General features: G+C 50.9%; 1 protein-coding gene across 2 annotated transcripts; it reads left to right on the forward strand.

The window, feature by feature from the left end:
- The first annotated feature begins 7,677 nt into the window (after nucleotides 1–7,677).
- NOM1 (nucleolar protein with MIF4G domain 1) lies at nucleotides 7,678–22,745 on the forward strand. Of its 2 annotated transcripts, XM_081283360.1 has the most exons (11): nucleotides 7,679–8,584; nucleotides 8,796–8,923; nucleotides 10,378–10,573; nucleotides 13,354–13,677; nucleotides 15,119–15,229; nucleotides 15,867–16,034; nucleotides 17,180–17,301; nucleotides 18,906–19,038; nucleotides 19,480–19,611; nucleotides 21,364–21,473; nucleotides 21,998–22,745. In XM_081283360.1, the coding sequence occupies exons 1-11, from the start codon at nucleotides 7,709–7,711 to the stop codon at nucleotides 22,170–22,172; spliced, it is 2,475 nt and encodes an 824-aa protein (XP_081139486.1). In that variant the 5' UTR covers nucleotides 7,679–7,708; the 3' UTR covers nucleotides 22,173–22,745. The 2 variants fall into 2 exon arrangements, with proteins under 2 accessions (XP_081139487.1, XP_081139486.1); XM_081283361.1 differs by lacking the exons at nucleotides 19,480–19,611; nucleotides 21,364–21,473; nucleotides 21,998–22,745 and having other exon boundaries at nucleotides 7,678–8,584; nucleotides 18,826–18,959.
- The last annotated feature ends 1,287 nt before the right edge of the window (nucleotides 22,746–24,032 follow it).

Here is a 24,032-nt window from a genome sequence, read left to right on the forward strand (position 1 = left end):
GGGCTGCTCCCAGAGGCTGGCTTTTCTCTCCCGTGGGCAAAGATGAAAACACGTGAGATGCCTTGGGTGGCTGGGGGGCCGGCACTCACTGCCCTGGGAGTGCAAATCAAAACAATTCGGGGGTCAGCAATTTGGCATTGTCTGTTAAGTTTAGAAATACCATTCATACGCTTTCCCTAAGCAACCTCCCTGGTGAGATCCTCCTGAATCTTCGCCAACTCTGCAGGCGCTCCCGCGGGGCGTGCTATGTGTGTCTTAACAGGAGACTGTCAAATCTTGGCCCTGAGCAGACAGGTCACACCTGGAAGGTGTCCCCAGTGCCCGCAGGCTGCTGGTTAAGAAGCAGGTCACCTTGAAGGTCTCCTACCATTTCCATATGCTTTCCCTTCAATGCGAATATGTATCAGATGTGATTCTGCAATCTGTATTTGGGGTGAAAATGGGAGTTCAAAGCACAATTTGAGTCTAATGTATGAAAGATGATATATCATGAACTATGTAATGCAATAAATAATCAATAAAAAAAATCAATAAAAAAAAAAAAAAAAAAAAAAAGAAGCAGGTCACCGTGAGCCTGGAGGGGGCTGGGGTCGGCATTTCCTCCATCCTCTAGGTGGAGCGCTACTGCCCGGGACAGGATCCACACGTCGGGGACCACACAAGCAAAGGGAGACGTCTACGTACTACGTTCGTTCAGTGCATACGGGAAAATGGAAAGCTACATATATACTCTATGTGGGTTAAAAAAATCGTAATGCGAGGAATAAATGTGTAAATGTCCAGAAGATGTGTTTCTGGAAGGGAGAGTTTATGGTGGGCTCCCCTCCTTGTGCTTCATATGAACTGAATCTTCCAATTTGTGTGGTGAGTGTGTTATTTTTATAATCAGAAAAAAAGACAATATTTTTAAAGTAACCATTCAATAAATGGATACACCAGAACAACACCAAAAAGTCTGTGAGCCTGAGTTCAAAGTCACGCTTTAAATGGCACATCCGCCCACTCGTGCTGTCACTTTTAACAGACTGTGGCAGGCAGAGCCCCAGCCAGCGACTCCTCTCCAGGCCGCTGGGCAGCTGTCCCGTGCAGCCCACCTCAGTGTGCGCCTCCCTCAGCCCTAGGGCGCCTGGGTGATCCCTCGAAATGCCAACCATCACGGCACGCCCCAGGTCTCACCCTCACGCCACCTAAAACACTGCAGGGGCTCCCCACACTCCCAGAAGAAGTCGCCACACAACTCGGTCACCAGGTATTGGTGCCTGGAGCCTGCCCGCCTCCCACCCCCACCACAGCACTCTGGCTGCTTGCAGCCTCCCCCCCTCGCACTTGCCATAGACCCTCCCTAGCATAAGTCAGCCCTGGGTGGGCAAAGGACAACCTGGTGACGTTCCTCATCTTACCAACAGGCGCAGTCCCTCTGTCCCTGTCCCTTTGGGCAGCACCAGGGAAATAAGACTCCTTATGCTTCTCTGCACAACTGTCTGAGGCCCAGAGAGAGGAGCTGTGGCTGGTGGGGCTGGGATGCCAAGGCCTCCAAGGGAGAAGCAGCCCAGATCAGCACCAGGGCCTCCCTCGCGTGAGGACTGGGCTGGAAAGGTACCCCATGATTGGCACACACCAACTCCCTCCAAGTCTGAGAAGTCTGACTTCAGAGCAAAGAAATCTGCACCCCAAGGAAGTCAAAGGGACTTAAATGGATGGCTGCAGCCTGCCTGGCCTCAGAGAATGTGAGCAAGTGGAGGACTTAAGCCAGCAGTGGACTGGGAGCCAGCAATGTTTCCTGGGCCAGACCCAGAGCTGAGCACTTTGCCTCAACAATGACCCAATGCCCTGGTTCCCCTCACAGTGCGACATTGGCAGGTTATTGGCTCCTTGTCCCCAGTTTGAAAGCTTATTGAACAAGAAGAGGCGTGGCCTCCTGAGGCCCTTGGGAGGCTGGGCAGGGGGGGGGGTTCTTGCTCTGCACCCTCCTCCCCACTCTGTTGGTGCCCTGCAGCTCTGCAGAATAGTCCACAGCACAGGGCAAGGAGGGGCGTGGTGGGCCCAGAACACAGGGGCGGGCTCCAGGGCCTGGGGCGGCCATAGCAGGAGACCCTCTCCGAGATGCTCCCAAGAGGAGTAAGTGGGCGGGGGACAGGTGCCAGCAGCGGAGGGTCCTGCAGCCCTGCAGTGGGGTCACCACGACACAGGCTCACAGCATCAGCCTCTGAAATACTGTTTCCAGGGACCTCAGCCTGCTCAGTGGGTGTCTGGGAGTGTACCTGCCCCAGGGGAAGACAGCCAAGAGGACAAGGGCCAGCCTGGGAAACAGGGGGGAGGGGACCAGAAGGGGCCAAGCTGGGGAGCCTGTGCAGGGGGTGGGGGCTGGCTTATGTCCCAGGGTGGAGCATTGGGGGCTTTGTTGCTTGGGTTCTGAGAAATGGATGTGACAGGGTGTGAGTGACCTAGGAAGTGGCAGAGCCCCAGCCTGCTCTGAGAGTGGTTCCCTGGTGGTCTCCTGCCTGCAGCTCTCTTCCCTGGTCACTTCTGAGCCCTGAATACTGCTCCCCCCACATGCCATCCATCACAGATTCCTGAAGGACCCTGGTCCTGAGCAGTCTGGGGGACCTCCTCTGAGGCCCCGACTTCCAGGTGGCGCATCCTGGGGAGGCGCCAGGAGCCCGCGTGTGCTTTGATCCTGCAGACAGCAGGGCCACGCCCGGCTGCCACCTGGACATGACAGTGGGAGGGCAGGCGAGACCCAGAGGGCGCTGCACAGATTCGCCTCCTTCCCTTCCCACAGCGCAGCAACTTGGGCCATGCCTCGTGGCATGTCATGGCCCTCTGCGAACAGGAAGGCTGGAAGGCGGGCACAGCACATTCTAGAAAGATGGCCATGGAGACAGATCGCATGATGTGTGTAGAAGGCAGCCTGTGCCAACCTGCTAGATGCAGGGGTCACCGTGTCTCATTTCCACTCTCAAGGTCTGCTCTTGACCCAGAAGAGCAGAATGTGGTCAGAGGAGGTGAGGGCTGCAGGCCTTGAAGTGGACATCAGGAGAGAAGGCACTTGGAGCCCCGGGAGGAGCTCCTACCCCTACTTTGAATGGGGGGGCGGGGGGGCATGGTGGAGGGGCAAGTGGGAAACAAAGTCACTTCTCTGGCACCTGGAAACGTCCGTGCACACTTCCCTCCCCCTCTGGACAGCGCCACAGGAACCTCAGCTCCCTGCTCCTCAGCTTCAGGAACAGCCTTGCGGGCAAGGTCCAGCCACATGCGAATCAAGATCTCTTCTCTTCGCCTGCCCAGACCCCCTGCTCAGGACTCTGCTGGGAAGGAAGGTGGGCACCTCTTCTTCTCCCTCCCCTTTTGGCTTCCATGTAAGTGCAACTGGAGTTGGGATGGGGCTGGGTGCTGCCCTCTCTCAGAGCCATCCACCCCTGGCTGAGACGCTGCCCCCCACTCTCCCCCGCTGCTGATTCCCACCTGGGGACAGGGAAGGGGAAGAGCCCCAGGACCTTCGCCTCTGGCACACTCCTGCAGCTGTTCTGTGAGCTGTTTTAGATGAAGGTGACACGGCTCTGGAGGAAGGTGAGCCTGAGGCGGAGGACTACAAGTTTGAGACCAGCCTCAGAAACTTCAAGATCCCATCTCAAAATCTGAGAAAATTCTGGGGGCGGAGAATGGAGCTCAGTGGTGGAGCACTCCTGGGTTGAATCCCCAGTACCTTAAAAAAATCAATGCGGTCATTATTCTTCCACCAAAGTGGCAATGGACATTCACTGATACAACCTCTATGAATAACCCTTCAGCCATGTCTATCAAACTTGCAAAATACTCACCCTTCAATTCAGAAACCATGCATCTCAAAATATAGCCCTCAAATTCTACTCTGACGAATGTAGGCTGCTGTGTATTCAAAGATACTCACTGTTGCATCATTTTTAATATGAGTATGTTGGAACCATAATGCCACGGGGGCCCAGGCTGTGGTTCATGGTCCTCAGAAGACTGAGGCAGTAGATCACTTTAGTCCAGGAGTTCAGGACCGGCGTGGGAGGGGAAGATGGAAGGAAGAAAGGAAAGAAACGAGGTCAGAGAGGAAGGGAAAGGAAAGAGTGCAGTCAGTAAAGAGCAGCCAAGCATCGTTTCCCATCGTCCACTTACCAAGTGTCCTTTGGTGCCAGGCTCTCTCAGGCCTGGAGACAGACCACAGGACAAGAACCCATGCTCGGGGGGCCCTCGAGGTCGAGGGAGCAGACAGCAGCCAGTGAGGTGCACAAGCAGGTCTGAATGGGGAGTCAGGGTAGCTCAGGGAGGACACTGACAGAGAGGGACCAGGGACCCAGGAGCTGGGAGGAGAGCAGGGCAGACTTGGGAGAAAGGGAGGGAGTGAAGGCAGATGGGCAGGCAGAGCCTGGACCCCACCGGGCTGATGAACCACTGGGGATTGGAGTGCTGGTGCCGAGCGATGCTATTTTTGTATTTTAAAAGTGTCACTGTGGAGTGTTGGTGAGGATGTGGGGAAAAGGCACACTCAGATATTGCTGGTGGGACTGCAAAATGGTGCAGCCTGTGGTGATTCCTCAGAAAACTTGGATTAGAACCACCATTTGACCCAGCTATCTCACTCCAGAGTCTATACCCAAAGGACTTAAAATCAGCATACTATCGTGACACAGCCACACCAATGTTTATAGCAGCTGAATTCACAATAGCCAAACTGTGGAACCAACCTGGATGCCCATCAATAGATGAGTGGATAAAGACACTGTGGTATATACACAATGGAATATTAATCAGCATTAAAAGAGAATAATATTATGGCATTTGAGGGTAAATGGATGGAGTTGAAGAATATTATGCTAAGCAAAGTAAGCCAATCCCCAAAAACGAAAGGTCAAATGTTTTCTCTGATTAGTGGATCCTGAGCTATGATGGGGGGAGGACACGGGAAGAATGCAGGGACGTTGGATTGGGCAAAGGGGAGGGGGGAGAGGGGTCACATGGATAGGAAAGATGGTGGGATGAGATGCACATCATTATCCTAAGTACATGTATGATTGCACGAATGGTGTGTCTCTACATCTTGTACAACCAGAGTACTGAAAGGTTGTGCTCCATTTGTGTACAATGAATTGAAATGCATTCTGCTGCCAAGTACAACTAAGCAGAACAAATTAAAAAATTTTAAAATACAATCTTATGTAACCAAAATGCTTTTTAAAAAGTGTCACTGTGGCTGCTGTGCTAAGACTGAAGCAGGGGGCTGAGCAGGGAGACCAGAAGCCTTTGCAATGGCCCAGGGGATGGCCAGGAGGGCTCTGGTGGCCTCTGCTGGAGGGGGGGTCTCCCAGGCACACTGGACAGTGAAACAAAGCAACCATGCAGAGCGGTCTTCAGTGGGCTGTCAGGAAAGGCAGCACATGTGCCCCGAGGGCCACTTGCAAGATGTCTCAGGGCACAGGTTACTGCTTCCTGGAGGAGAGCTGGGTGCTCAGCTGGGTGCTCAGCAGCAGGAACAGGAGGAGAAGGACTCTTATTCACATCTTTTTGCACCTCTTAAATTTTTACTCTGTACGTAGAGTGCATTGTCTATTAAAATTAAGTGATTTATGTTTTAAAGTATCTTGAATATTTGAAGGAGGAAAATATTTACACATAGGAGAGACAAAGGATTGTTCACATTTTTTCCTTGTAAAAATTCCTAAGATGTCAAGGGCTGGGGTTGTATCCCAGTGCTAGAGCGCTTGCCCAGTACATGGAGGCACTGGGTTCAATCCTCAGCACCACATAAAATAAATAAATAAAGGCGTTGTGTCCAACTACAATTAAAAATGTTTTTCAAAAAAAATCCTAAGATCTCTAAGGAACTCATGTTCATAACATATGGCAAAGGTTATAAGCCAGAGAGAAAACGTGAATTGACAAGGTACATATAAAACAACACTCACAGAAGGAATTAAAATAATGAGATACCAGTTTGACAGAAGTGGGCAAAAATTTAAGACTTTTTAAAAATATCATGGAAGAGACATGGAAGTTCTCAAACTGATTATGAAGTTGTACGGACACCCTGGGAGGAAACAGACCTGTAAGGCTGGACACCCCAAGCCAGCAATCCCACTTCCCCAGGAAGATGCTCAGACCAGAGGGCTCCATGAAGCAGCGTGTTACAGAGAGACACTGGAGCCAGGCAATCCCAGGGGCTTGGGCAGGAGAATCCTGAGTTCAAAACTAGCCTCAGCAACTTAGCAAAGTCCTGAGCAACTTGGCAAGACCCTGTTTCAAAATAAAATATAAAAAGGGATGCAGGGTGTTGGGCAGTGGTTAGCACCCCTGAGTTCAACCCCTGGTACCTAAAAAAGAAAGAAAGAAAAGAAATACTGGCCACACACTAAATGTGTTCATTAGATCACATTAACACCTCGGTACGAAATACCTGGTAACAAAGTACCACACACTGAATGGTATGAAGCAACGGAAATTTCTCGGATTTGGCGGCTAGAAATCCAAAATTGGATGGCAGGGTTGGCTTCCTCTGGGGACTCCCAGACAGGATTTGTTCCATGCCTCCCTAAAGAAAAGGGGAACAGTAAGACATGACCCTGGACGCCCCTTTCTCTTCTCCCCAAACCTGCTGAGTCAAGGGACACAGGGCAAGGCTGGGCTGCAGTGTCGGACACACACCGTCTTGAAGGACTGGCTTTCCTCCTGCACAGTGGGAACCAGGGCCGGTCAGTGTCCCCTGGAGAAAGCCACTTGCCTGCATTGCCCAGGACAGCTGCTCGTCGGGATGCTGGTCACACCGGCAGACTAAGCAAGCTGATGCCCGTGAGGACAGCCCTCCCCCGTGGTGAGTGGACAGACCTGCAGGCACTGGGTGAGGACAGGTGTCACTCATCCTGCTAGTATCCTTGGACAGACACCACGAGGGACAGAGGTGCTCCATTCAGCCTGTTGCCACCAAACTCTTCTTGGGGCAGTCACTGATGTCTAGTAAGTGCTCCCCAATAAATCTGTCTCACAGGCTGCCTCTGGCACCTTGGCCTCCCACTGCCCTGCCACACCTGGGCTGTGGACGAGACATGAGGCTTGCAGACACATGAGCCCCATCTCCACCCGCACATGGCCAGCTCCCTGGGCGTCCAAATGCCCCTCTTCTTCTAAGATGCCCCAGTCCCTGGATTGAGGGCTCACTCCAAATCGGTATGCCCTCATCTAAACTTGACTACAACTGGAAAGACCGCATGTCCACATAAGGGCACATCACAGGCTTCAGGTGGACACTGATTTCATCTCAGTGCACTACCAACAGAGGACCGTTGAATAAATGTGTCGCATCCTCTTAGGCAGGACTACACTACTCTCAGGAAAAATGAGTCCTTAAGGAGCCCCAAGGCAGAGCGCAGGGAGCAAAAGGCAGAGCCGTAAGGCTGAGCACGCGGCTCCTCCCTAGGATACAGAGACCCTGCACGGGGCCTTTCCCCTCGGGCACACGTGCGTACACGCCACCGCGAACACGCACGGCCCCGCGACCCGCAGCGGCCGCGAGCTCTGGGAGGGTGTGGCCTGACACAATTCACAAGTTCCCTTTGAGACCCACTGTTCTTGTGTCCGCTGCTGCGGCCCCCCGGCCGGCAGGGGGCGACACCCGCCCCGCCCCGCGCTCGCTCTCGCCCGGAAGTCCCGCCGCGGCGGAAGTTGTGGTCCGAGATCGTCCCGGAAAATGGCGGCGTCCGTGACCGCGACAGCGGCCAGCTCGGGAGGCGGCCGAAGGCGAGGAGTTCGTAAGAAGCGCGGCGGCGGGCGCGGCGGCGAGGGCGCTCTGCAGCGGCTGCGGGTGGCCGTAGAGGGGTTCGTGCGGGCCACCTCCGGGGGAGAGGCCGAGGGGCGCGGCGCCGCGGTGCGCTCCCGGCCGGGCGGCAGGAAGAGCCGCAAGGAGCTGCGGAGGGAGAAGCGGCAACTGAGGAAAGCGCGGCGCCTGCAGAGGACCGCGGGCGCCGCGGCGGGGAAGCAGGAGGGCAGCACGGGGGAGCCCGCGCCGCCCCCGGCCCAGGCCTCCGCCCCCGCCAAGGGCACGCCGTCCCCGTCCGTGGCCACGGCTGTCCCCGAGGCCGCAGCCCCAGCCAAGGCCCCGGCTCGCCCGGGCCAGGCCAGCCCCGCCGCCGCCGCCGCCGCCGCCGCCGCCCGCAAGCGGGCGCTTCTCGCGGCCAACGAGGAGGAGGACCGGGAGATCCGCCAGCTGGAGCGCTGCCTGGGCCTGAGCAAGCGCAGGAAGAGGGCCGAGGGCAGCGCCGTGCCGCCCGGCTTCGCGCGCGACGGGCTGGACTACATCCTGGGCGTGCTGGGGTCGGGGGCCGGCGGGCTGCACGAGAGCAGCGGCGGCGAGGAGGAGGAGGAGGCGGGCGCGCCGCTCCCCGAGAGTGACCTGGACAGCGACTCGGAGCCGCAGAGTGCGGAGGACGCCGCGGAGCCCGAGCCGGACAGCCCGGAAGAGCCCGAAGGCGGGGCGCAGGAGAAAGCCGGGAGGAAGAGAGTCCGTTTCGCAGAAGACGGAGAAGAGAGGGCAGACTCTTCGGGGGCGGACAGCACGGCCCCGCAGGTACCGCGGAACTTCCCTGGGTCCGGGGATGGCCGTCAGCCCCGGAGCCAGTGCACTGCAGTGGGGCGCTCGCGGTGTGTTAAACAGTCAGTAGAAACAGCTGCGCGGAGTTGGTAGTTCTGTGTATGAATATGCACATAGCAAGGGAAATGTGAGGTTTGTCCAGTGTACTTTTTTCCTTTTTGCGATTATATTATTCTCTTTTTTCAAGGAGAGGCTTTGTGAAAGTGGCGAAAAGTACATCCCACCTCGGCTGCGGCCAGCCCAGGAGACTGTGGACGAGCGCAAGAAGGAGGAGTTAGAAAGGCTGAAGAAACACGTCAAAGGCCTAATTAACAGGTGACCTTCCAGAGTTGTTGCGCTCTCTCCCTTGGAGCAATGCTCTGTTTCTAAAACACGGAAACGGTCCCAGAATGACAAGATGCAAGTGATGGGCAGGACTTGTAGCTGTTTTCAGATCCTTTCTGTGCCTACCTTAGGGCAACCACATCCTTATGTTGAGGAGATGTTGCCCAGCTGTTTGGTATGGTGAGTCCTTACAGGGTTTGAAGGCAGCAGGGGACTCCTACTGCCACTCTGAGGCTGGAATGGGGCAGGGAACATCCTCCCAGGAATAGTGGAGGAAGGCCTGGCAGGGATCCCCCCTTGCAGAAAAGAGTGCACCGGGTCAGGATGCTGGTCCTTCATCCTCCTATGTTGACATTTAGACTCTAAAAGGGTAATTGGAAGCCATGTAGCTTGGACCACACCACTTAACCATCTACAGTCAGCCTGTGGCTTTAAGAAACAAGTTCAAGTCCTTCTTGCACTAATGCTGTCCTCCAGTTCTCCCATAACTCTCACCAGAAGACCCTCATGCCCCTCTTGTAAATCCTCGAAAGGCAGCCACTCTTTTAAATGTATATTGCTCTTTTTTTTTGGTAGATTCATAGGGTACAGGGCATTCCTGCATGCTGTACACCTGCTTTCTCCCAAAGGTTACATTTTCTATAGCTAGAGTACCATTGAGAAGCAACCAGGGGCTGGGAGTGCAGCTAGTGGTGGAGTGCTAACCTAGTATTCATGAGGCCTGGATTCCATCCCCAGCACCACACACACATATCAGGGAACTGATGTAACAACTCCTAGAGCTTGTTCAGGTTTCACTGTTTTTATGTGCTTGTGTTGTTTAAGAGAAAGAGGTTCTGTGTAGTTTATTACATGAAGATTTAGGTGACCACTGCCACAATCAGGATACAGAACCTGTCCTTTGTGCCGCCTCTTCCCCTGTGTTGCTTAATTGAAATTGAAACATTGTCAGTGGAGTGTCCCAGAAGTTTTACTGAAGCATGCTGTTGTGATGTCCCTTTTAGTAGTAGCACAGGTGCGTGGTGAATAGTCTTCCTTGCACAGTTCTCTCTCGCTACTCATTCAGACAGAGCACCCTCTTCAGTGTAGAAACCGTGCATGTGTGCCATCTAAGAAGTGGGCGAATTGGTGGTTTTCCTAATGATACACTACTTAGATGGTTCCTACACCTGGGAATGTCAGATCAGGATACCCAGGTTTCTGCAGACTCACAGACCCTCCGTGGCATACCTCACTGGTTACATTTCAACTGAAAAGACAGTTGTATTATTTCAGAACTCCGTAGTGTTCTGTGGTTATGAGCAGAATATGCTGGGTTATTGCAGCAGGGTCAGTTGTTTCCGGGTCAGAAGCATATGTAAGATAGGATATGTTGGTAGTATTGATAACTGAGTTTGAACTGGAAAATTATATTTAATTGTGTTTCTGTGTTTACATTCCTGCAGGTTGAGTGAGCCAAACATGGCATCCATAAGTGGGCAGCTGGAGGAGCTATACATGGCCAATAGCAGGAAGGACATGAATGACACACTGACGGCTGCCCTCCTGGGTGCCTGCGTCACTCCCTCAGCCATGCCCAGCAGGCTGATGATGGAGCACGTCCTCTTGGTCAGCATCCTTCACCACACTGTCGGAATTGAGGTACGCTCCCACCTTTTCTCCACCCGATGGCCCTGTCGCCTGGGATGGCCTTGGTCCTCCATGGTGTAGGTCAACAGTTACTACATGTGGTGACCATAGGAAAGAGGCTGGCTCATTAAGTGCTTGCTGAGCCCATTCACAACAGGGAAGGAGATTTTCTGGTTGCAATTCTGCTCTTCCCCTTTCCCTGCCGCCGCAGTTCTCATTGCTCTTCCTGGGAAGTTTAATGAGCCATGGTTTTCTTAGCCAGCAATGGCAGCATTGTGGCAACATTTGGAAAGGTGGTGGCCTTACGACCAACTGGGCACAGGGAAGCTGAGGGCAGAAGAAAGTGGCCCAGGCCCCAAAGCTGGTTCAGGAGTCTGCTCAACTGTCTTGGGATCGTTTGTGGAAACTCTGCACCAGCTACTTGGAGAATTGCTCTTTTTTAAAAGTGTTTTTTTCCCCCTAAGAGCCACACTCCTGTTCACATATAAGTGTGAAAGTCCATTTTTTTGCCATTACAAAACATAATGGAAGCTCTGGACATCTTTGCTGGTGCCCCATGATGACCATAATTCAGTGCTGTTATGTGGCTAGCTTAGTTCATCCCCCATCCTTCTAGATGTCTCTGGTGTACTTCAGCAGACTTAATAATCAAACTGTGTTATAGACAGTATTTCACAGTGAGTTACGTAAAAGTCATGACCCTGATCACCCGTAGCACGTGGGTAGTCAGCTTGATGTGAAAACATGGGGTTAGTGCTCCTGCTTCTCATTCACACCTTCACTAATAGCACGAAGGACAATGAGGTGGCTTGTTCCAAGGGGAAGTCCTTATGGTACTTCAGCTAATGACAGTCTCTAAAACTTCTGCCAGATAGGACAAGCGCTCAGGATGCTGGTTCCATTAAACTTCTTTCAGAGCTATACTAAAAAAACACCTCACAGAAATTCATGGGAAGAAAAAAAAATGTGTTAAAGATCATGGTGTCAGCTGCTGCATCGCTCTCATAATCATTTACAAGGAAACAATCAGATCTGTATGGGTTGGTGTTAAAATTCACCAAACTTAATTTTAGAAAAATGAAATGTTTTTTTAGTTGTAGATGAACACAATATATTTATTTTTTATGTGGTACTGAGGATCAAACCCAGTCCCTCACACATTTGAGGCAAGTGCTCTAGCACTGAGCTACAGCCCCAGCCCCTAGAAAAATGAATTTTGAACACATTAAGTGGAATTATTTTTGTGCAGTGTTGGGGCTCAAACCCAGTGCCTCACATGCTCACACGTGCTGGACAAGCGCTCTGACACTGAGCTACAGTCCCAGCCCCCTAATTTCTTTTTAAGTGTTTTTTAATGTAAGATGATGGTCATACCAGGGGATTATATTTTTCATATTCATCTTTGGTGAAGGGACTTGAGTTTGGAGTTTACAGGTTAAATGTGTTTATCTCAGGCTTTAAAAGGCACATCCAGCCTATGGGAGCTGGCTTCTGGGAACCCTCTGTTGCCTGCTGCCAGTGGCTGGGCTCTTCTGGCATTGAGCAGTCAGCAGCCCGGCCGTGACGCACCTGCTTTCCCACCGCACCCTGCAGTCTGCTGGAGCTCCTCCTCCCACGGACATTTATGCCTGTGCACGTCTGCAGCCTGACCTGCAGTCAGAGTGTAGTAAGCTCACACAGACAGTCCAGCACCCAGCTTCCTCCCCACCTGCTTAGAAGTCACCCAGATTGAAAGCCTGGAAATCACACACACCTGATGTGTCGGATCAGGCCTGCCACACCCTGCCAGTGTTCCTAGGGATCACTGGCACCCAGCCCTTCCTTTCTGACCCAGCATGGCTGCCCTGGTAAGGCCATCTCTCCTGTGGATTGCCAGCGTCACTGGAGATCACCACCACATCCCCACTCCCATCTGCTTCCTCTGGTCTCAACTTGAGTTGGGATTTGAGAGAAAACACTTACCAGATAGTAATATGGCAAGATGACAGCTGCCATTTTTGAGTTAGGTCTCAGTCTTACAGAGTGACAGGATGGAAGTCCTTCCTCCTCCAGGACATACATAGGGAATCTGGACTAGAATGTGCCAGAAGAGCAAGAGGATGGCTCTCTGGTGAGCTTGCCCTGTTTCACCAGGCCACTGCTACTTCTTGGCCTTGTGCTCTCCCCTCTTTGTGATGGTCAGCCTACTTCCTGGTGCCCCAAAGAACAGCACACCCACATCTGGACCCTGAGAGTGGAACTGAGCCATTAGAGCTCCTGTCCTTCCTTTAGCACCCTCCTGGTGATGAAGCACTTGCCTGTGGGGACCTTTGATATCTGTTGAGAATGTGCTGTTTTCTTTAAAGTTCACTTACACTGCTTGCTTATTCAGAGGACATTAACTTGAAATAAGCAGTTCTGAGAATGAGTGTTACTGGGTGGTAGAGCATTTTTAGAGATACAGTTGTGTTTTAACATTTGTGGGGGCAGGTACTGGGGATTGAACCCAGCAGCACTCATCCACTGAGCCATATTCCCATCCCTTTTTAAATTTTATTTTGAGACAGGGTCTCAGGCTGGTCTTGAACTTTCGATCCTCTCTCACGACTTTGTACTTGGCCTAAAGCGGAGACCCTTTCAGCACAGGTTGGTGCTCAGCTGCTTACCGTGTGCACTTGTGGGGCAGCCGTACTTGAGTTCCTGAAGGCTGCCCTGTTGGAGTTTATGTCCTGCCTGTGTGCAGGCACTTATTCAGTGTGTTGAAGGAGAAGTCCCCAGAACATGTGCGACACGCTTGCTGTTGTCCTGCTCAGGTTGGTGCTTGCTTTCTGGAGGCCGTGGTGAGGAAGTTTGATGACGTCTACAGAAATGGAGGTGAAGGGAAAGAGTGTGATAACCTTTTCACCATCATCGCCCATCTGTACAACTTCCACGTGGTACAGTCTCTCCTCGTCTTCGACATTTTGAAGAAACTTATTTCAACTTTCACCGAAAAAGACATTGAGCTGATCCTGTTGATGCTGAAAAATGTGGGCTTTGCATTGAGAAAAGATGACGCCTTGTCGCTGAAGGAGCTGATCACAGATGCCCAGGCCAAAGCCAGTGGGGCAGGCAGCATGTTTCAGGACCAGACCAGGGTAAGAGTGCCACTTGACTTGCTTCCTAAGTGCTCGAGAGCATACAAACTGACCAGAGCTTAACAGTGAGTCCCTGGGGCAAATAGGACACTTCCCTTCCTCAGTGGTTTCTCTTTTCAGCCTTCTCTAGCCCCTGTGCAGCAGCAGGACCGAGTCTTGCGGGCCTCTGTTTCCCCATCTATAACTCGGGGCTCTCGGCTTTGCCCCTGCAGTCGTGAGGGGTGGGGAGCAGCACCTGATGTGCCTGAGGGGAAGAAGACGTGATTGCTGAGGAGGAAGGAGAGGGCCATGTTAGACCTGGGGACACCACCAGGAGTGAGGAGGGCCGGGCCTGGGGCCTTCCTCCTGGAGGACCCAGAGGGTTCTCGGCAGATACTCCAGGGGTGGAAGTTGTTTTAGGAGTCATTTTGGTGACAGTGTAGAAGAGAGGGGAAGTGGCTGGAGGAATTGGGGGGGACGCTGTAGGAGTCTGGGAGATGGTGGTGACATGGGCACCCTGGCAGTGGATGTGGCCTTGGGAGTCAGAAGCAGCCGAGTTTAGTGGGGAGCAGGGCTGAAGGAAGTAAAGGCAGAGGGCCCCCCTTCAGGTGCACGGGAGGAGGTGCAGGAGGAATCCACATCTCGAAGGGCAGTGAGCCAGGGGGGATTTGGGGTCACCCTCATGCTGGGAATCCTGGAAGCCATGGGGGTATGTGGGACCCCCACTAGGGTGAAGGGATCCCTGTGGTTACAGGCAGCAGTGTGGAGCTGCAGGAAGGAAGAAGAGCTGGTGGGCAAGGTGGCAGGATACTGGGGGGTGGGTCACAGAGGCCAGAGTCCTGAGAAGAATTTACTCTTTAGGTGGGATGTTGAAGTCAAGGGAAAGGGACTGGATTTTCATTTTGGTCATTGTCTGATGAGGAGCATTATTGTTAGCTGCTCTTTGTGCACCGGGGCAGCATGTCTGCATAGGCAGCAGGGGGTGAAGTGGGGAGTGGGTGGGGTGGGAGGGAGTGCAGATTACACTCTTGCTGGCTAATGCCCAAAAGCTGACAGCAGAGGTGGCCGCCTGGGCAGGGAGGTGGGGAATGCCAGCGGCTATTGAGGGATTGGAGTTCCTCTTCTGGGCATTATGCAGATTCTAAAGTGATTGTTGCCTAGCTTGGAATATACCCGAAATCACCTACTTGTTTATTTTAAAGAGGTTGATCTTATGATGTGGAGATTGTATCAAGAGTTAATATTTGAGGAAGGTATGTAGACAGACTCTGTGCTGTCCTTGTAACTTTCCTGTAAGTGTGTTACTGTTTCCAGTTGATAAGGATTAAAAGACCACCCAGTGGTCCTGGAGAGGCTGAAAATCCAGCAAGGGGAAGATGTCCAGGAATGTTCAAACTGCTTGAAATAATGGGAGATTTCATTTTGGTTTTGGGTTTATTTCTCCCCTTCCTTTTCCTTAAAGGTTCGATTTATGCTGGAGACGATGCTGGCCTTGAAGAACAATGACATGCGCAAAATTCCAGGCTATGATCCCGAGCCCGTGGAGAGACTGAGGAAGGTGCAGCGAGCTCTGGTGAGTGGCCGCCTACTGCTTGCCCCGAGCCTCAGGGCAGCACGGCCCCATTGGGAGAGGAAGTGGGACTTGTGAGTTGGGGCCTGAGAGAAGACAGAAGCTGCCCTGTGAGTGGCCCACGCCCTCCTGCACAGCCCCTGTAGCTGGTCCTCCCAAGGTGCTCAGCTTGCTGTGCAGTAGGAGCCTATTGTCACGACTGTGCCTAAGAGACGTTACTTGGGTGGCAGACCCACAGACCTCACACAGAATACCGTGAGTTGACTGCTTATTTTGGCATTATTCCAAACAGACTAACTATCCCAGTTGCCAGAGACTCATTGCAATGTTCATGCACCAAAAATTCCATTATCAAAAATATGAAAGTGAGCCAGGCACAGTGGTGCACGCCTGTAATCACAGTGGCTCAAGAGGCTGAGACAGGAGGATCTCGAGTTCAAAACCACTCTCAGCAACTTAGAGAGGCCCTAAACAACTCAGCAAGATCCTGTCTCTAAATAAAAGATAAAAGGGGGCTGGGGATGTGGCTCAGTGGTTAAGCACCCCTGGGTTCAATCCTGGTACAAAAAAAAGAAAGTGTGATCACAGTACAGACTATGAACCAATTAAAGCGTCTCATTAAACCTTTTTCTCTAATCAGGTGCGCAGTGCCAGCTCAGGTTCTGAGACTCAGCTTCGCATCTCTTGGGATGGTCTTTTGAATGCAGAACAAACTGGGCGCTGGTGGATCGTGGGGTCTGCTTGGAGCGGGACTCCGATGATTGACAACAGTCATCATGCACTTCAGCAGAAGCCGCCTGTGGGCACGGTATGGAGACCCAGTGCTTGACTGTGGGCACCCTGCTGTGCCGAGTGCCCGCTCTGCTAGAGGAGTTCTGATTATTCCTGAATGGCTATGGAAGTGTGCCACTTAGGTTTATTTGAAGGCCTTATAAAAATTGCCAGTGTTAAGGTATGATTTAAATCCAGGCATGTGGCACATGCCTGTAGTCCCAGCTACGTGGAAGCTGAGATGGGAAGAACACATGAACCAGCCTAGGCAACATAGCAAGGTCTTGGCTCCAGAAAACAAAACAAAACATATAATTCAGTTTTTGTTGTTTCTTTTTTAAGGATTTTAAGAGTCCCAAAACTCATTGTGCAAAAGATCTAAGAGTTGAAGGGAGTGTGTGAAAATCAAGACTGACTTTGCAGATACCCATTCTTGAGACTGGGATGTGTTCTGTATCCTAGGAGATGTAGGTTCCAGCCCATTAGCATGGATGAAACTTCTTCCCACTTATTTGTATTTATCATTATTAGCTAGAGTCGGAGCTGGGTGTGGTGCACACACCTGTAATCCCAACTGCTCAGGAGGCAGAGGCAGGAGGATGGCGAGTTCAAAGCCAGCCTCAGCAATTTAGTGAAATGCTAAGCAACTCAGTGAGATCCTGTCTCTAATAAAGTACAAAATAGGGCTGGGGTGTGGATCAGTGGTCAAGTGCCCCTGAGTTCAATCCCTGGTACCCCGCCCCCCCCCCAAAAAAAATAAAAGTGGAAAAAAATTATTTACTAGCATCTGTTTGATCCAGATCTCCTTCCTTGTCCCCAGTGTCCTTTCCTGCCCTGGGCCCTTGGCACACCTGATGACCATGATTCCCATATCTGAACTTGATCTGAGATGCTCAGGCTGATGTCCCACCCTCCTGAGAGTTCCCAAATCCAGTGCTTCTCTCCTCCAGTGGCTTTTTATCCTGCCACATTTTCCCTTTGTGGTGACCCAGAAATAAAGATTTGGAATTTACCTACAGGTATTCACGTGCAATTTAGTTATACTGAGCTGAAGCCACAAAATTGTACAAGTTGTTCTTTAGAAACTTTAGGAGCACACTCAACCAAAGGTGGCATGGTATTTCTCAGGAAATAGCTCTCAGGACATTTGTATGGCCCACACACTAATCCTTCCTTTTTCAGATAAGCTCAAAGATGTTGGATCTTGCTCGGAAGCAGAGAATGAACACTGACATTAGGAGGAACATCTTCTGTACGATGATGACGAGTGAGGATTTTTTGGATGCTTTTGAAAAGCTGCTCAAGTAAGCATTTGTTTGCACGTTTTGACCTGTCAAGTTAGAAGTTGTGAAAGAATTAATTTAATCTGGGGTTTGTGTTTGGAGGACTGAAAAACTGGAATTTTGTTACTGTCCTTTCACCTGGGTGGGCCACATGTCTCTGGCAAGCCACTCATTCCTACTAGTGTGCCCTGGTAGATCCTCAGCGGAGCCCTGTAGGAGGCTGCAATTTGAGGGCTTTGTAGCCAGTATCTGGTAGCCAGCCACTGTCTTCGGCGGCTGTTGGTTGTCATGGATTGCTTAAAGTGTATGAGCCTTCATGTTGAAGCTGCCTCTTGCTTCTCATTTAAAATGTCCCAGTATGGTTCTGTAATAATTTGTTGTAGCAGGTTTCTAAAACATTTGCATACTTTATGCAAAGTACTTAGTTATCAGATAACAATTAACTGAACAGTTTAACTCATTTTTCTTTATTTGCTTCAAACTCATAATGCAATACAGGAAGAAATGGCTCATTTTAGTATTCTGATAGTTGGGGTTTTGTAAACTGGGGTGGCTTGTCGGGGTGGGAACCCTGAGCATACCTCTGTGTTTCCTAGTCAGTCTTCATCTAACAATGAGTTTTTTCCCCATTTTTATTCATCACAGTCATTGGCTGACCTGGGGTTGAGGCTCAGTGGCCTAGTGTGCATGAAGCCTGGGTTCCATCCCCACTACCAAAAAACCCACATGCCCCTCTGGGAAAAGGGTGAACAAACCAGGGGTCCTTGCTGCAGTGGGTGGGATCCTTACAGTTCACTATTACAGAGGGCGAAGTACCAGTCCCACAGCTGCATGGGTGACTCTTAAGTGTGTTCTGCCAGGTTTAAGAGGCTGGACACCCGCCTGCTTTGTAGCTGTTTGTGTGGCATTCTGGCAGAGTCAGAGCTAGAGGACTGGAAAAAAGATTGGTGGTAGCCCGCAGCTTGGGGAATGGCTGTCTGCACAGGCGTGTGGGGGTTGTGGGGGCGATGGAATTCTTTTTCCAGTGTGGTTGCAGTTACCTGACTCTGGGGGCTTATACAGCTGCACCCACAGGACTGTACACTGAAGAGGATGGAGTTTACTGTGAATTTTAAAAATGAAAAAGTGAGCCAGGCACAGTGGCGCACGCCTATAATCCCAGTGGCTCCAGAGCCTGAGACAGGAGGATCACGAGTTCAAAGCCAGCTTCAGCAACTTTGACGTGCTAAGCAACACAGATCCTGTCTGTAAATAAGCTGGGGGTATGGCTCAGTGGTTGAGTGCCCCTGAGTTCAATCCCTGCTACAAACAGAAAGAAAGAAAAAGGGAAATCATTGTCTTAGCAAGACCTGGTTTCATTTGAGTCCTGCCTGTGTCAGTTGGACTTGGGTCCTGGGCTTTGTGGTGGGGTAGAACTCGAGTCCTGTTGTGTCCTCCCAAACTTTGCCACATCACTAGAAAAATGAGGCCCAAAGAAACTGGGGAGGGCCAAACCTCTGGCTTGTGTCTGGTTGCTGCCACCCGCCTCCTGGCTCACTCTTCCAGGCAGGAAGGACCTGTGGGCTCTTTGGCTGTGGAAGAGGGAAGTGGAGTGCTGACTTAGCTGGGCTGTTTCTGTGCTGCAGGCTGGGACTGAAGGATCAGCAGGAGAGAGAGGTGGTCCACGTGCTCATGGACTGCTGCTTGCAGGAGAAGACATACAATCCCTTCTATGCGTTCTTGGCCAGCAAGTTCTGCAGCTATGAAAGGCGATTCCAGGTAACTTGGTCAGAAGGTGCCAGTTACCTGTGTCCTGATGCTTTTCCTCAGCATTCTGTCTGGCTCACATCCTAAACATGAGTTCTTGGAGCCAGAAGTACTGGGTAGAGGGACCACCTGCACTAGGAGGCTAGGTGTGACCAGTCTCTTGATGTCACTTGTCAAGGGCTTTCTTCAAAGTGCTTATCTGCTGGGGTGGGGTGGGGTAGGGTTTGCTGGTGCTGGGGATCCAACCTAGTGCCTCATAAATGCAGGGGAGAACCACAACCAAAAGATGACTGTAAAGCTGTTTCAAGCTCCTGACCATTTGAAAGGACAGTATAGTTGCTCCTGAAAGTCCTGAGTTTCAGAATATTAAAAATGAGTGAATGAGAGCATCTTAGTGGTTTAGTCTACTGATTGTTGAATTTTAATTTTTTTCTTTTTATTAAATGTTACTAGATGACTTTCCAGTTCAGCATATGGGATAAATTTCGGGACTTAGAAAATTTGCCAGCCACTAATTTCTTGAATTTGGTTCATCTCGTGGCACACTTGTTGAAGACAAAATCGCTTCCACTTTCCATTTTGAAGGTTTGTAAGCAATTAAAAATCACTGTGTAGTTGCTTATTTTTTGTACTTGTAAAGCATGAATTTTCCAAGATTCTGGAGAGTGTTTCATTGTTGTGATCATTGTATACACAGTATAAATTTACCTAGAACATTAGGGCTCGGTTCCAGTTTTCTTGCTAACTTAAGTAAATCTTTTCTGGGTTTGAGATTAATCTTAAAATCCTGGACCGGTCAGTGCTCAGTAGACTGGCACCCCATAGAGGCCTGGTACTGGGTCTGCAAAACAGGGTGTTAGAAAGCTGCAGGCTCCCCACTCTGTTTGGGACTTCAGAGCCATAAAAACATAGATGCCCGATGTTCCTCTGGAGGAGATGGTGGACCTACCTGTAGAAGGCAGGATTTGAGGTTGGCCAGTAAGGCTTGGGTAGTGGAGCCACCAGGGTGTGGGTGCCCTAAAAAATTCTGAGCATTTGAAGAGCCCGAGGGTCAGGGCTGGTCGAGGTGCAGAGACAAGTCGTCCTCTGTGCCCTGCGTCCGTGGGTGTGCTCCCCACCCTGGTCAGAGCGTCTGCCCATGACTGCCTGCCTCTCTAGGGTGTGGGATGTGGGGTTTCCCACTGCACTGAAAGTGTGGGTACAGTCTTCACACCCCATTCCAAGAACTGGAGTAATTTAGAACACTAAATAACATCTTCTCATCGTTGAGCTACATCTACGCTTCCCTACTCAAGTTGGGCTCAATGTAGAATGGGTCAGTGTGGCCCCGGGTGAACAGGAGCAATGGAAGCTCACTCGTGGGCAGTAGAACTTGGGTTCTCCCTGGCTCCCAGCCCTGCCCTCCACTCTCCCCACTGGTGTTCTTTTTGCTTGTTTTCTATTTTGATACTGGACTGGAACCCGGGGTACTCTACCGCTGAACTACTCCCCAGCTCTTTTTATTTTTTATTTGAGACAGGGTCTGGCTAAGTTGTGGAAGCTGGTCTCAGACTTACAATCCTCCTGCTTCGGCCTCTGATATCACTGGGATTACAGGCATGTGCCACTGCACCTGGCTGAGGGGCCGTCTTTGATCAGAATCTCTCCCTGGCATGGTTTTGTACTTCCTGTGCTGTGCATCTACAGCCAGTACATCATCTACCCTCTGGGCAGAACCGTGTGGTCATCTTGCTCTTGTGACTTTCCACAGTTCTTTTTTAAAATTAAGTTTGCAATTTATATATGTTAATATCTGTAATTCTCTTCTCTGATCTTCTGTGTGATCTTACTTCCACTGTATAAGTCTAGTACGTTTATTACACTGCTGAAATTTAAAATTATTTCTGGGGTTTTTGATAGTTTTCTAAGATGGAAGCATATCTGAGTTCATCTTTCCTAGACCTAAGCTCTACACAGAGAGGTGTTGATAGGGGTGGTCCAGACTCTACCAGAATGCCACACAGACAGCCGTAAAGCAGAAGCTGCAGTGTCCAGCCTCTTGTACCTGGTGGAACACACTCAAGAGTAGGCTTCTGTTCTAGAAACTACATTCCTGGCTTGTGAAGTATAGGCCCCCTAAGCTGTGTTGTGCTGCCAGGTTGACCAGCCACCCCTGCCAGCTCTGCAGGGTCCCCATGGCACCACTTCCTTACTAACAGCTGTTCATTTTAAAAGACCTTCTTAAACCAGGGTGTGTGGGCAGTGAGGAAGGGTCAAATGCCTACTCATTAGCACTGTTTACAGATCACTGGAGAGTTGGCTAAGCTAGTGTCACTTTTTTCTGTCTCCTGACTATAGGTGGTTGAGTTCAGTGAATTGGACAAACCCAGAGTCCACTTCCTACGGAGAGTGTTGACTATGCTGTTAATGGAAACAGAAGTTGAAGACCTGGGTTTAATTTTTGCAAGGTATGTGCCCAGGTGTTTCATTAAACATGAGAAAGGGACAGAAAGATGTTTTCATTCCGGTTGGTTTACAGAAGCAGCATTGTGCTTCACGTATAGCTACATAAGTCATGTCAGTCTTAATGTTAAGCTGATATCTAAGAGTGCTTGTTGTTTTCTCAGTGCTGGGCATGCAGTTCTAACACTGAGCCACCTCCTGCCCTGAAGTTCTTCGTTGAAAATTCTGCTTTACATAGAGTCAGGCACAGCGATGTACATCTGTGGGTTCAGCTTCTTGGGAGGCAGGACGATCCCTGGGGCCTAGGAGTTTTGAGGCCAGCCTGAGCAACGTAGAAGACCCTGCCTCAAAAACAGAAATAAAAAGGAAGAGAAGGCCTGGGGGTTTAGCTCAGTGGGAGATGGTTTTGTGCGTGTAAGAGGCCCTGGTTCCTTCCCAGCACCACAGGGAACAGAACTAGGTTACGACTGCCTCCTGGGTACCTGCGTTGAGATCTGTCCTGACACGCGTCTGTCTGATTCTCTTCCAGAGTGTCTGAGAACCCAAAGCTGGGGATGTTGCGAGAGGGTCTGAAGCTCTTCATTGGCCACTTCTTACTGAAGAACGTGCAGGCCCACCAGAGTCCCGAGGAAGCCAGCGTGCTGAGAGAGAGGGCAGGCCTTGCCACGCGGTCCTTGCAGGGCAAAGCTGCCCTGAGAATGTAGGCATGTCCGACCCACAGGTGTCCTCAGGATCTCCAAGGCCTGTCCTGCTCAGTGAAGAGGGGGAGGGCTAATGTCACAGTCTGTCACATTGTAAATGTTATTTATTGAGATGATTTTTTTAATCCAAGATTGTATCGTGTTGGTGTTTTTTATAACTTTATTATTTTTTTAAAGTGGTGCTGAGGATAGAACCCAGGGCCTCACATGTGCTAGGCAAGCGCTCTACCGCTGAGCACAACCCAGCTCTGTTTGTGTTTTTAGTAACTTTCAGATGATGCATTGGAGGTGGCAGGAAAAGGCAGGGAGGGGCAGGCTCTGAACTGTGCACCCTGCACAGTGAGACTGGTGTAGTGTTTTGGTTTTGCTTTTTTAATGCTGGTGATTGAACCCAGGGGCACTCCACCTGGGTTCAGCCATATCTGTAGCCCTTTTTATTTTTTTGAGACAGGTCTTACATGTTGCTGAGGTTAGCCTTGAACTTGTGATCCTTCTGCTCAGCCTCCCATGTTGCTGGGATTACAGGTTGTCTTAATTTTTAATAGATAAAAATAGGCCACTAGAGGGTGCAGTGATTATAAATGATACATTTCTTTTGTTGTTTTTTTTTGGCTAAAAGTTCATTGAGGTCTAGTTGATTATTCTGATGTGTCCTCAGGATCTCCAAGGCCTGTCCTGCTCAGTGAATGCAGTTGGGTTTTGAAAAGTTGGTTGATGTCCAGACCGTGAGTGTCCTTGTGTAGTGTGGTGTGGGTGGGTTTCCACTGCTGCTCACCTGACGTGTTGACACCAGAGAGGACACTCTGCACAGTTTTATGTCTCTCTCCACTCTTCAGGTCTGCATCGCTGCGGTATTTTGTTAAATAACTCCAAAGTCACCAAGTAGCTGTTGGATACTTGGTGGGTGCTGCTTGCTGTTGCTCCTGGGTCCTAGGAGATGTGGATACGAATTAAACAGTTACCGCATGCAGGGAGTTGACAGGGCGTGTCCAGTCCCCCTCACCAAGTGCAGGAAGCTTTGGGAATCTGGGGAAAGAGAAGTGTCCTCTGCCTAGCAGCCACTAGGGTGCACAGGTGTGGATTGTTTCACAGTTGCTCCTTTCAAATGCTGCAGGCTTGGCCGGCCTCATCTTCAGCTGTTGAGAAAGCCACTGGGGTGAGTGTAGACATTGTGGGTCAGAACCTGTTTCCCAGCAAGAGTGCCGTCATCTGGGCAGGTGGTCACGAGCTCCTGTGCAGAGCACTCTTGTCTGGTGTGGGTGGCCCTGTCGCAGTCAGCGTTCCAGGGTCACCATGCGAGGTCTCAAGTCTCCATGTATGTCCCTGCCCTGAAGGTGTAAGCTCGGCAGTGAGCGGGCAGCCTGGAGAACCTCAGTGCTGGGGTCGGAGCTCACGCTGCGCAGGCCTCCTGTCCTTCCACTGCCTCCGTCCCAATCCAGAAACCAGCCTTTGGCCAGAGGCCTAATTAAAACCCTGTGCCTTCTACCAGGTCGCAAATTTAGGTGACAAAGGAAGAGGGCTGCAGCTGTTGACATGTTAGTGAAGCCTTCACTTTGTGCAGGGCTTTGAACAGAAAAGGCCTCGTCTTGGCTTAGGTGAGTCAGTGCCACTGGGGCCGGCCCTGGGGTCAGGAGTGGAGCTGGGCTGACCAGGGCTACTCCTAGAGCGGTCAGAGGGACCAGAGAGCTTCTGGCAGTAAGGAAGGCAAACTTCTGTCAACAATTGAGCTTCTATATTGTCTTTTATTATCAAAGCAAAACTGCCTCTTCCTGTGTCGTGGACTCTTGGTGACTTTTCTCCCTGCCTGAGTTTTACATTATATGGGAGATTGCCCACAATATGTGTACTTTCTAACAACATAAT

Source organism: Spermophilus citellus (assembly GCF_964194105.1).
Source record: "Spermophilus citellus genome assembly, chromosome: 3".
Lineage (NCBI taxonomy): Eukaryota > Metazoa > Chordata > Mammalia > Rodentia > Sciuridae > Spermophilus > Spermophilus citellus.

What these genes read in the sequence shown, in the direction of transcription:
- NOM1 (XM_081283360.1), top strand. Translation starts at nt 7,709, where the DNA reads ATGGCGGCGTCCGTGACCGCGACAGCGGCCAGCTCGGGAGGCGGCCGA. An exon ending in CGGACAGCACGGCCCCGCAG is followed by an intron (nt 8,585 to 8,795) that starts GTACCGCGGAAC and finishes TCTTTTTTCAAG; the next exon opens with GAGAGGCTTTGTGAAAGTGG. An exon ending in GTCAAAGGCCTAATTAACAG is followed by an intron (nt 8,924 to 10,377) that starts GTGACCTTCCAG and finishes ACATTCCTGCAG; the next exon opens with GTTGAGTGAGCCAAACATGG.